The 14,026-nt window shown below is 33.4% G+C and overlaps 1 protein-coding gene across 1 annotated transcript in view; it reads left to right on the top strand.

Annotated features, from left to right (window-relative positions):
• The window catches only part of CSMD1 (CUB and Sushi multiple domains 1), a 994,655-nt gene that overhangs the window by 731,980 nt on the left and 248,649 nt on the right, over positions 1-14,026 (top strand). Inside the window, exons 13-14 of the mRNA XM_088530602.1 lie at positions 12,288-12,470; positions 12,941-13,267. Of these exons, the coding sequence (XP_088386728.1) occupies positions 12,288-12,470; positions 12,941-13,267 (510 nt within the window). The remainder of the gene's footprint in view (positions 1-12,287; positions 12,471-12,940; positions 13,268-14,026) is intronic.

Here is a 14,026-nt window from a genome sequence, read left to right as displayed (position 1 = left end):
CTTTACTTGGTATACCGCTAGGCATAGGAAATTAATAAATGAGCACTTTCTTGAGTGAAATATTACAATTATTTGTATAGGATATAGTATTTGCTTGTTTGTCTTATTGATCAGAAAATGTAATAGAGAACATTTCTGTGACTTGATGAACCTGATGACAGTGGATTTTGGATACTTCTCTTGCTCTCTTCCTTCATTCCACAGCTATATCCTTACAGTTCTTACAGACATTGTTCCAGTTCTATCGCTGATATGGACACAGCAAATAGAGAAAATAGGAAAAAAAATAAATAGAAAAATAAATAATAATTAAAAATAAATAATAGGAAAAAAATCCTAAGGATACAGACCCTAACTTATGAGAGTGTGTTATTTCATATTTCCATTAGATTCTGAAGGACATTCACTATCATCCTCATTGCATTTCAAGCTTGAAAGAACCACCTTCTAAGATTGGCACCAGTTAAGTGCCTGATACTTCTGCATTTTCTTCTCAAGCCAAAGTTAAGAATTTTACCCCATCATATCTCTCCAAAAAAAAAAAAAAAAAAAAGGCCAAAAATTAAAACCCATCTGCTTATTTTTGTGCTGTCATTGCTCTTTTGAGATGTCTAATCTAAGAATATATATATATATATATATATATATTTACAATATTTGTCTGCCTTGTTCATTTTTGGAGTTCAACTACTGCTGTTATAAAATCTAACTTCTGAGGTCTTCCTGAAGTACCTAAAATACGCACTATGGATGTGGCAGTTATAGCCGCATCTCTATTAGAAAGTATAGCATGTTATCATCTAACCTTTGGATTCTGGCTTTTAGTCACTCAGAAGTATGGAAAATGTCTCATCTAAGGGTAAATTATAACTTTATTTTCTCCATATTGTACCTTAGTTTTAGTAGAAGTTTCTCCTCTTATACTATTGATTAAAACTTTGTTTGTGTACCTTCTATTAGACAGATTTCAAATTTTCAACTTCCATCTTGCCACAAGATATCCCAGTAATTCTGCTTACCCTTTGTCAAATAGTCAAAAAAAAAAAAAAAAAGAAAGTCCAAGAAGTTGGCCCTGGACACCTTCATTACAGGACCCATGATCTTAGCCAAAAAAGGGTCCTGAGTTGCAATTTACTGTTTACCTGGTAAGATCCAATGTGGATCGTGCAGCAGGCTGTTCATTAGGCTGTTTTCATGGTAATGTTCCCATCAGCATTATAAGAAGCAAATCAGATCCTGACACAGTCAGCTTGAAATTTTAGACATGAATGCCTTAGATTTTTATTAGGCTTGGTGTTTTCCCCTGTTCAAACCTTTAGGACTTTCAGTCCCATAAAAATATTTTATCTTTGACTTCCTGATTTTTTGGTAACTTACACTATAAGTTCTGTTTAGTGGTCTGTTTAGAACACGCTGTTCATTCTGCCTTTGCATAGTTATATAAACTAATGAAGTTATTTCACTAGCCTATCCTTTAGTTCCACAATACTCTTACAAAAGAAATCTGCAACTCAGTGACATAATTCTGAACATGATAAATAATTTGAAAAATTTAAATATTAAATTTTAATAATTTGAAATCATTAAGAATGCTTTCATGTCTCAGGAAGTATAGCAGGCCATGCAGGCGGCTGAAAATGTGTTTACAACCTTTATTTGTGCTTATGCTCAAATGAGCAGTTTTAAGCTTTTCAGTATGAGGTTCTTTGGAAGAAGATACTTTTTCCTCCTGAGACTAAAAGAAGAATGCATTAAGATACATATTTCACTTGCTCAGATAAATGTCTTGCCTTTTCTTGTCTTTCCGTAAGTTTCTTTTCTTTTCTTTTTAAGTAAATAACAATTAGTATACCTTACATCTTAAAACCTTAAGGTTTTTTTTTTTTTTTTTTTACAAACATCACTAGCTTAAATACAATTCGATTTCTCACAGACATCATTGGAATGCCAGTATTGATTTAAACCTTTGTTACCTTTCATAAAACTCATGCTGAAGGCAATTCATGGAATTTACTTCTCTTTAAGTGTAGCTGATTTTTTGGAACTCTCAGAAGTAGGCATGTGCATTCAAGGAAATCAGTAAATACAATGTAGTATTTGAAAAAATACCCTCATAATCTAATCAACCAAAATTTTGAACCTCTTACTCTATTCCAAGCTTTTGTCTTTTTCTTTCATCTATTTCATGGTTTTCTTTTGATACTTCCATCTAATATGCTACAATTCAGCCAAATTATTCATGTGTGTGCTATTCAGATCTCAGTCCCACTAATAGTCATGAGATATAATTATACACTAAACTTAAGAATGGAGTCAACTGTCTAGATGAATTTGAATGCTTGAATTTGCAATGTACATAAACTGTCATTAGCACCCGATAGTTTAGTAATGAATAGTTATTTATATCTTGACTTTTTAAAGGCAGATTTGTTTTAAGGGAGCTTCCCTTTGTTATTTACATTAAAAGCTGCTAACTAATATTTTGAAGAACTCCAGGAAAAAAGCTCCACTCAAAAATTTATTTTGGGGGGCAGACAGTAAATGTGTTTCACAATGTAGAGCAATTTGATTCTGTAGGGAGCTGTCACAGAGTTTCACTATGAATATATCTGTTCATAGTTCTATACAGTTCAAGTTACTTTTGTTGATGGGCAAATGTCATTCCCTTAGTTTCCAACACGACATGTTAGCAAACGGCTTCAGATAGGGAACTTTTCCGATGTTATTATTTGACCTTCTGGGAAACATTTGCCTTACAGTAGGCATTTCTAAAATATTTCAGAATCCTAAAGTTTTATTTCAGGGACTAAAAAATATAATTGATAGGTTACTAATAGGGTAAAAATAAGCTTCAGCACAGCCATGCTAAATTGCTGATAATTATCACAACAGTTTCAAAGTAATTTTTTTTAGAAGAGAATATCTTTGCCTGAGCTTTGTAAAGTGTTCAGTGGCTGGACTGGCAAATGGAACTGACTTTCCAGTCTAGAAATGCATATGAACTGGAATGTGTTTTAATCGGTTGAGTCTTGCATATTTATAGATGAGAAAGCTGTAGCAGGTCAGAACAAATTTCCATCTATGCTAGTGTCCTTTATTCTAAAGTGGCCAATAATGGAGGCTTAACAAAGCATATAAAAATGGCAAAACACTGTGTAAAAAAAATAATGAAAGCAAACGAATAAAAAGAACACATTACACGGATATATAATTAAGCATATACATTTGATTTTTGTTGTTTTTATACTTATTGCAGACCCTGATATGAGGGTTCTTTTATTATTTTGAAAGAATGATTTCTAAAGTCGTCAACCAGGTCTTCATAAGATTACGCACAATTACGCTCGCCAAACATACAACAAATGGCTGTTTATTATAAACAACAAATGGCTCAATCAGTTTAACTGTTCAGTTCTATTCTTGTTCCAGTATAACCTGTAACATAATGCAGTCTCTTGTGTTAAAAATGGAGACTCTTAATTCACTGAAGACAAATTTTTATTTTGGAAATACAATTGCAGTTTGCTAACCTGATACCTATGTACATATTGAATTTTCTTGTTATCGTTGAGGAACAAGCCTATGTTTTGTTATTGTTGAGGAACAAGCCTTAAACTTCAGAATAATAAGTCTAAGCAATTTCAGGATTTAACATGTGGTTATGGGCAGCCTGCATAGATTGCATGTATTATTTCTTAGTTATATTACATGACTGAATGTGAGGCTTTCCTCAACCTCCTGCTCCACATTGCAGCTGTTTCTGACTGATGAGAGGTATGTACATTTGTATCTTTTCAGTGAGTGACTCAAAAATTTAAAGCTTACCAGGAATGGAAACTCTTTTTGCCTTAAAAACATTATGAATTGCAACAATAACATGTTGACTCTGAATAAGAGAGAGTGTTATGTTTTAGCTCAGCCACTGAAGACTCCTCAGTTAATCAAGCTTCCTTGTAAAGATCAGATCATAATTAGCCAATTCTAAGTAGAAAACAGCTCAGGTGTTTTTATTTTACTACAGTATAATACTTTATAGCTTTACATCGAGGTTAATTACTCAGTATGTTTGTCTTCAGCATAAATGTTACTTCCTCCTTCTAATTTAATTCGAGGTTTGCAATGGCCAATATATATATTTTTTTAAATAGCATTATCTTATGTATTTTTTATTTAAAACTAGATAGCAGCACTTAAAAATAAAGCTGACGTTTTCTAAGAAGTTTCTAATAAGATGCAGAAGTGAATTAAATATAAGCATTATTGGATCTTTTATTTGTTTTTACTTCTGGTGCTTCTTTCCTTGTACTGTATTTCCTTGCACTGAATACACTAATTAGAGTGAACATAGTTGTTTCTAATCTCATATTTTGGAAAACTTCTAGCCTTATAGGAAATTCTGTCTTAATTTTATTTGATTTTATTTACTTAATTTTATTTAATATACAAAACCATAAACACTATTTTGTTGCTGTTGTTATTATTTTTATTTTATTTTCTCTCTCATAATTGCGACTCCTTTGCAGATTTTGTTGGTGAGCTAGGCATGTAAACTCCTACTAACATAAAGCCAGTGGAAAGAAAAAAAAAAAGTCTAAATTATGATGCCCTGGACCTGTTTTAATCCTCTAATTTCTTATGAGTTGAATCACACTACAGCATGGTCATTTTCTTTGCAATGTCTATATGGAGTCTGAAGTTCCATGTTAAGGTTTAGAAAGCTGAACCTCAGTGTCTCTTTCTTAGCCCAGCTCAATGAAAAGTTTGCTAGAGCAACTGCATCGTTTTAAGAAAAGGGAAACTTGCAATAGGTTTTTACTTCTTTTTCTATTGCTGTCTTTTTCTTTATATGTAATACAGAAAATGCCCATGCCATGAATTTAGCTGCTGTATTGTCCTGCATGCCAAAGCAAAACAAAGTTTTCTCCAGCTTATTAATTTGATTGAGAATATTGCAGAAAAAAATTGAAATATTTTGCAGAGTCTTAAGTGTTGTGTTAAAATCTGCAACTGTCGTCATTTGGCATCTTTAATCGTCCCCCATCATTTGTGTAGTAATCTTGTCTTTGCAAATGAAACGTATGGGTCTTTGGGAAGTTTGTATCAATACACTTGTTATTAGCAACATTATTAATTATATGTGTATTTTGAATACTGCTTAAACCCTTCTTTTTGCTAGATTTTTTTAAAATTTTTGCTTTTCACTTAAATTTCACAGTGAATGTTGGTATAGAAGTGCTTGAACCCATTAGGGTCTCCCCTGTTCTGATTATGCCTTACCATAAGTTTTTTTTTTCCTCCTGTTCCTGTTCCTGTTCCTCCCTGTTCCTGTTCCTCCTCCTTTTTTTTTTTTCCTCCTGGTCACAAAAGTTTAAAAATATGATACTAAGTGTAATTTTTCAACTGAGATGTTCAGACTATCTATGCAGAGTCAAACTGGTGGCTGCAGATCCCTGATATGGACTTGTTTTTTTAAACTTTCAGTTGATTAGATATTCTTAATGAAAAATCAGTTTTATTTATTTGCTTCTACTTACTTATATTGCCCCCAGTAAAGCAGTTACATGTACATTTAGGTATGAACACATGCTAACAAGATCATAAAGAATATTGTACAGAATATAAAGACTTGTTTGTTTGCAGAGTAGTTGTCTGCTAGACTTTATTCCCTAAAAAGTGTGATGTAGACAGGAAAATGGCTTGTTTGCCTTGCTCAGGTAAATGTCTTTGCAAGTCTGTTTTCCCTAAGCATTCCTGGAGGAGTTTTCAGTACTCCTGGAGAGAAGCAAAGATCGGAAATGGGTGGCACCGTCTCTCCCGCTCTGCCGCCCCCTTCACCACCTCCAACAGAAATCATACAACAAGATACATTTTAAAGCAGGGAGCTCTTCGTGAACAGCAGGCAGAACATCCAGTGTGGTCTCAAATGTCACCAGATGAAAGAAACTTAGGAATCTCAGTGGAAATTGTGTATCTCAAGAAACAATTGGAAGCTGCTGAGTCGTGTGCAACCCTGGAATTTTCTTTTGATAGTTTGTATTGGATGTGGGCATACTGTTCCCAATCAGATCAAAAGATGTTACTGTTTGAAAATAAATTGTTCTGATGGTAACAAGTGATGACTTGCAAATAATATATTATATATGAACAACCTCAGATTTTATGATAGTTGTGTAAGATGTATGAGGTATGATATTCTACTTATTTGTCAGATCTCTCTGGGCAGATTTAGCCTACAGGGCCATGTTTATGCTACAAATCTCTTATACTCGGTTTGGCCTATTTCAGATGTGCAAAATTATATTCTATTAATCTGATTCTAGAAATTTCCTCCCAAGAAATACAGTCCACTTTACACTTTACTTCGACATTTCAGGTAACTTATAGGGTATGGAAATTAAGAGTCCCTTCACGGGCCCTTTCCAGCCAACCTAGTATTTTGAATCTACTGTTCACTGGGAAAGGTGAGATCTTTTCTACTGCAGAAACTATGTTATGTACACACACACACAAAACAAAACAAAAAAAAACACAACAACAACAAACCCTTTTGCATGTTCCAGATTGATACTTTCTGATATTAAGATCTGCAATGGTTGTCCTCAAAGCGAACAAATAACCAAGATATTCTTTTTCCTGATTATTGTATGACTTGTTAATTAGCTTAGGGTAGCAGGCTTAGTTTTTGACTTTGCATATATTTTTGGGAGGATCTTGTATTGTATCATAGATTTAGGTTGTATCATAGATTTAGAGGATAAATCAGCTTGTGGAGGAGGTCAGTAATCCATCTTCAAAGCAGAGGCAGCTGTGAGTTTGGGCAGGGTTGGTCAGGGCTTTACCTCATGGGTCTTGAAAACTTCTAAGCATGGAGATAGCACAGGCTCCCTGGGCCACCTTCTGCACTGGTTGGCTGTGATCGTGAACAGGAAGGTTTATCTTAGACACTTATTTCTGTGTCTCTTTACTTCCTACCGCACAGCACTGTGAAGCAGCTGGCTCTGCATTCCTGATAGATAACCTTCCATAGATGCTGGCAGGTGTCTGGTAGGTCTCCCTGAATCTGTTAGTTCTCCAAGCAGAACAAGCTCCATTAGCCTCTCCACATCAGGCAAGTGCTCCAGAGCCAGACCATCTTGGTGGCTTTTGACTGACTTTGCTCCAATTTGTTTCTGTATTTCTTACATTATGGTGGCCTGCTTATCTCAATAATCCTTTTTTAAGAAAACCAAACCATGTCTGTTCCCTGAGGTGGAAGAAAAACCTTATTTGACACTGAAAAGGAAATCTACTGCTATTACATCTCATGTCCTGCTTCTGTTTCAAAAAGTATTTGGGTTCACTGAAAAGATGATGCCTATATTTCTAGTTGGGGAACAAAAGAATTTCCCATGAAGCAGTCTGGGTGAAGATGACTTGTTTTTGAAACATGGATTATGTTCAAATGATGGCATCTTGTCTTGGAGATAAAGAATAAACCGAGGCTGTTTAGTTTAATAAGTCTTAGTAAAGACTTAAACTATTGAACTTTCTCTTGTTTTCAGAGTAGTTTATGATAGGTCTGTAGTCCAGTTTATGGTGTCATTTTGATATCTGAGCCAAATGTTAAACTTGTGGAACAAATTTGTGAAATAGAAATAGAAATAGAGCTTTTTTTTTTTTTTTTTCTTCATGTGTTTTTATTTTCTTTTTTTTTTTCATTATTATTTTATTTACCACCAAGACATCTCTGTGCTCTGATAGTGAATTGTTAGTTTAAACAGACTTCCTTAATATGGATATAGTGTGAACCAGATAGAGGCAACAAAAATTAATCTCCTGGATATGTTTCGTAGCCTTTTCAATATCAGGAAGGTCAAAACATTTCATAAATGTTGTGAAACATCCTATAGGGAACTATATGGCCTGTGAAGGAGGTTCTTTTTATTGTTGGAGACTGATAGTAAATTTTACTGTAAAATTTCTTTGAAGAAATTTACTGGAATAATGCTAAAATTGTGGTCATCCATAAATTTGTCATGTAAGGCTATTCTGTGTACATTTTACTTTAGTCAAGATTGCAGAAATACAATTTTCTGTCAGTTTTGCTTTATCATTTTCACTATTACTAGTTATTCCTTTGTATTACCAAACAAGAATCATCTACATATATGTATACACACACACATATATGTACATCTAGATATACGCACATATATATGAGTGTATCTACATATATATGATAATTTCATTCACTTTTATCAGATTTCCTCTTACTCATGTCCTCTCCTGAAATCCTTTTCTTTATCTCTTCGTTGTATAAAAGAGTTTCTCCATTTGTCGGTGGTTTTGAATTCCCCTAATTCTTCAGTATCTTTTTGAGATAGAGAAGCTGGTATTGCACATGCTAGATATTTTCTATTTTTAAATCACTGTTACCTATGGAACCTTTAATAATATCTTTTTGTTATTGTTGTTTTTGCTGCTGTTGCTTTGTTTTTGCTAAACCGAAACCATTGCCATATCATATTGAAAGTTCCTTCACAAATTTCAGCTGAAATATATTATTACAGTATTATTTGAGCATACTCTGTTAAACTCTCTCTGGCATCAAAACTTTTATAACTACAGTCTGTAAATCCTTTAAGGACTGATAAAAGCATTGCTGATTCAGCTTTTTTTTTTCTTTTTTTTTTTTAATGCTGGAGCCCTAGAGATCCTTGCTCTCTGTGCCTGTTGTACAGGATTTGTAATAATTAAAATACAGCCTATGTCATGTCATATGTTTCTTTTCTATGTATCAGTATTTGGAACCTAGCATCATAACAGAATGATGATTGCCGTATTATCTGCATATATTTAAAACACTGAATTTAAATTTTATTAATATATCTGAATTATTAAAATGTTAAATGTGCTATAAATTACATCATTAAACTTACTGCAAATTAGTTCATGAGCATATTATTAATACTTTACTGGTTAAAGTTGTATCTAATTACAGATTTAATGATCTGATGATGAGTTGCTAAGATACCATATAATATGACTGAAAATATAATATCATTATAGAATTGATCTTAAGTGTGCATTTGTAACCTAGAAACAAGGCCAAAAAAAAAAAAAAAGTGTTAAATTACTACCAAGACTATAGAAATAATGACTGCCAAGTGTTATAGTCCATGAGGTATTTTATTTACTTCATATTTTATCAGGTATTTTGTTTATTTCAGATGCTGGAGTGAGAGTAACACAAAGCCTTCTCATTGAAAACAATTAAATTGCAATGTAGCATCTTTCAAGTAATACTCACAATATTTATTTAGATGCTCGACATCACTTTAGAATAGCCATAATACTTCCTTTGAAAGAAAACACAGCAGGAGAAAGATCTTCGATTAAATTCAGAAGTGTGTGATCTCCTTATCAGAAATCTTATCTTGTCATTCTTCCAACATTAAAGAGAAAATATTCCCCAAACTCAGTAAATATTTCTAGTTTACAAACAAGATGAAAAGTCTCTTTCCCTAGGCTACTGAACTAGAGTACATGAAAACCAAAAACAATTGAATAAGTTTTATGTTAATATTTTTGGTAACCAGAGGAAGCTGATGTTTGAATTTGAGCTTGAGAGCTTATTTGCAAACTTCATGAAGTTCACACAGCTCTAAGGACTCTGATCAAAAGAAATCCAATATTGAATGTGTACATAAAAAAAAATCCTAAAGGAATAGAGTTTGTATTGCCACACTTTAAATAGGTTAACATAGCTTTTATTTTCATGTTCTCTGTTTTAAGAGCCTTTTCTGCTCTATAGGATTTCTCTGAAAGCTGAATGCAGCTCCTACTGACACAGTCTGCAGAGCACTGTCTTTTTTGCTGTGTGATATGATGTGTCTTTCCAAATGATGAAGATAATTGTGGCATGAGTTGAGGCACTGCTGAATATAGCCATATTTAATTTGTTCTTTGATCAATAGAAATCTGACAGGTACAAGAAGAGACAATGAAATCAAAAACTCAAATCCCAAATCAGTTTTTATACTTTAAAATCTTTGTGATTGCAATTTAGGTATTTAAATATCCAAATATTTCCTCAGCCCCAGAAACTGATCATTCTTGAATGAAGTTTCATGCAGAAAGCACTGCTTGTCAAATTCATCTGTCACTAAAGTGTCTGAACTCCCTGTCTCCCTCTGCACTCTCCATCTATTAATAAAAACTCATTTTGAGTGAAGGCATAGTCTATTATCATCCTATAAAAAAGGCATCTACTATTTCAGCCTGTCAGAAAGCTTAATTCTAGCTAATTTCTGTGAAAAGTTTTGGCTCACTGATCCGTAATCCTCTCCTAGGGCCTTGTATATCTCCTAAGAGGTAGAAAGCATCCTGATCTCCTTTCTGCTTCAGTGAATCCATTAATTAAAGATGCTGCGATACTTTTCCATAGACTATGGGAAGAAACACACGCTGCTGCCTTGGAAGGGATGAGTGCTGAGTGTCTGCAGAGCTCTGCAGGTGTTTTGCCCCCTGATGCTCCTGCCTGGGGCAGTGTTACCTGCACCTTCCTCAAGAAAACAGATTTTTGGGAGAAGGCTGTTGGTGATTGCTCACATACTCTGGATTAGGTGTAGCTCTGATAAACTAAAATGTGATAGCACTGTGGCTTTCTGTAACTTCCCACATTTCCCACATGGAATATAGAGCTCAAGAAAACTGGGAATGCACAAGTTTCCAGCCCTCCATTGTGACAGCAGGAATCAAGGTTTCCATAGGATCATCAGGCAGATGAAGCTCCCTTAACGCTTTTCTCAAGACATGTATTTTGCCTTCCTTATTTGTAAATATTCTTCATGGTATTACACTTCTGCCTTAAAAAAAAAAAAAACACTTACTTGGTACTGGGCTTCTCAGAAGATAATTTTCATTTATCTGATGCATTCTGGCTTTCTGTTTGTACAAAGAATAATTTAAATACGTGCTTTTGAAATTCCTTGAACATCATTGATGGAATAGTTGCTGTTAATTACTTCTTGTTTGATCAATCTCGATATTACCAAGAAAAAATACATACATCCCTTTATCCTCATGAATAACAAGTTCTCTTGTGAAATATGTGATGGACCTTTCTAAACATGATTGTCAGGAATCTGTTCACAGCTGCTTTAAGGGTGAAAGCATAGTGAATGGACTGTATGTATCGTAATAAATCATACCTGCTGCTCTCCTTCACATTACAATTCCTGTCAGAATTTACATGTCAAGATGCACACTTCTGTCAGGATTTAACATTAGTAGATTTAATGGCATTTGACCGGAGACATGCTTAGTAATACTACATGATAGTAATGTTTAATTCTATTCAGTGAGTTGAATTTTCTTGTTATCCATAATAATGTTTCATATTTTGCACATTGGGTTGAACTGTGGAACATTAAATAATGAGAGCTTTATCACTGATTTCACTGGAGTGAGGTATACATGATTTTCTACGGAAGTAGGAACACAGTTTATTGATTCAAAAGTGTTCATTATTGTTGCTGCTCAAATGGAAATTAATAGCAAAACTTCTTAAAATTTAATAGCAAAGAACCATTACATTTAATAACCGGAAAGTCTTCATTTTCAATGGATATCTATGTAGTAGCTTCTCTAAAATAATTTGTAAGGTAATACAACTTTTTTTTTTTTATTACAGACAATATTTAAAGAAAACTGTTATTTACAGTTCCAGCTGTTGATACCCTTGTTATTCACAGATTTCATAAGACTGTTTTTTGTTTTGTTGTCTTGTATATGTAGTGTTTATAAAAGAAAAGAATATATTTTTTTTAAAAAAAATAGTAGTCTGCTAGAGCATATCTAGGAACGAGAACGTAAAAAGTTTATTTTTAGTGTAGTTAGATGCAGTTGGCAAAAAATATGGCTCTAATTTGAAGTATGAGATATAAAAATAATTCTTCAATTTGATGTTTATTTTACTTCAGTGCTTAAAATAACATCTGTTGAACTTACCATTAAATTACATACTTTTAATCATATTGTTAATAGCTTTATAAATTGGATTTCAGATTGGAGAGTTAAGATAAATTCTTTAGTACTAGTACTTAAATACCAGAAATTGGATCTACACATTAATATATCTCCAAAGAGACTCTTTCACAGCTTTTAGCTTGATTCATTTTCAGTTGTAAATATTTGTTCAAGGTATAATGCCAAATATTTTGGAGTGCTTCTCATACTGCAGAATAAGTTGTTTGAAAATATATATATAAATACTGAGTTTGCTTTTTTTTTATATATATATTCAGAAATTGAGAAAGGAGGTTGTGGAGACCCTGGAATTCCATCATATGGAAAAAGGACTGGCAGTAGTTTTCTGCATGGCGACACACTTACCTTTGAATGTCAAGCAGCTTTTGAACTTGTGGGAGAGAAAACGATTACATGTCAACAAAACAACCAGTGGTCTGGCAACAAACCCAGCTGCGTTTGTAAGATTTTTTTTTTTTTTTTGATTGCTAAATACATTTTCACATCTACTCCTTTACTGTTTAGAAAAAATAAATGTAAATTTGTGGTTTGCTTCCTCATTTCAGAACAACAACAACAAAAAAAAAACAGTGTTTTATCAATTCACGCAGTTTCTGATATAGCCGGCATTACCTTTACATTCTCTATGTGCTTCTAAAAATATTTTACAAGCTTTAGAGTTGCCACATAGTCTCACATGAGGAAATAAAAAACATGAAGACACAAGAAGACTGACCTGCTATATTGAAGAAACATACTGACAGTCTTAAACTTATTGCCTCTTAGAGGTTGCATGTGTAGGAGCTTTAAGATTCAAACTTGAAAAATATTTTCCACAAGAATGGAAATTATGAAGATGGACATTCAGAATGTTTATGATAGTATTTCAAAAATCTTTTTTTGTTGTTTTGTTTGTTTGTTTGTTTTTCAGTCTCATGTTTCTTCAACTTCACCACACCTTCTGGAATTATTCTTTCACCAAATTATCCTGACGAGTATGGGAACAACATGAACTGTGTTTGGTTGATTATCTCAGAGCCAGGAAGCAGAATCCACCTGATTTTCAATGACTTTGACGTAGAACCTCAATTTGACTACCTTACAGTAAAAGATGATGGAATTTCAGATTTGCCACCTCTTGGCACTTTTTCTGGCAATGAGGTTCCTTCTCAGTTGGCTAGCAGTGGACATATAGTAAGACTTGAATTTCAGTCAGATCACTCTACCACTGGAAGAGGATTTAATATCACTTATACAAGTAAGAACCTCTGCTTTTATCTTATGCCTATTTTTATATATTTTTTTTAATTTCTATTCGAGTTATCTTTCTTAATAATTATGAAAGTGTGAATAGAACATGATTTTAATTTGGAAGGGAGAAGTAAATTGTGATAATGGCAAGGAACTGTCTTCATTAGTTACCATCCATTTCAATGATACTGCGTAAATGCGGAGCATGTATCTAAAGGCGAGATCATTCAGATAACAGCATCCCATGCAAATGTTTTAATGTACCCAACTCTCAATAGAACCATAAGGTTATGTTAAGCTTAGATCCCAAATATGGTGATGGTCATCTGAAAAGGAGAATAATAATAATAATAATAATAATAATAATAATAATAATAATAATAATAATGTGACTGCAAACAAATAGTTCTGGAAGCCTGCGCTCCTCGTGCATTATATTTTCTAGTTAGATAATGTTTTATCTAACAATACAGAATCCTAAGAATGCATATACCCTTTTAGCAGTGCACCTCAATGTTGCCTTGCTGTGTCATTTCTTTAGTTTCTAAGAACATGGATGATTCGATGCAGGAGTTTCTCACTGGAGCACACTAATATAGGAGTCATTCTTTTGATCAGCTATAGTTTCCATACATTTTTTAGTAACATGGTATCTATGAGAATGCAATTCATAAGCATGCAAAATTTAGTTGTAATTGGTAAGCGAGTTCAAAAGTTTTAAGTTTTGGCCTGGCAGACAGACACACGAAGAACAATTGCATCATAA

The sequence above is a fragment of the Tinamus guttatus genome, unplaced genomic scaffold (genome assembly GCF_059628265.1).
Source record: "Tinamus guttatus ecotype Peru unplaced genomic scaffold, ASM5962826v1 Tinamus_guttatus_pri_ptg000383l, whole genome shotgun sequence".
Lineage (NCBI taxonomy): Eukaryota > Metazoa > Chordata > Aves > Tinamiformes > Tinamidae > Tinamus > Tinamus guttatus.
This window is presented reverse-complemented; position numbering and strand designations above follow the sequence as displayed.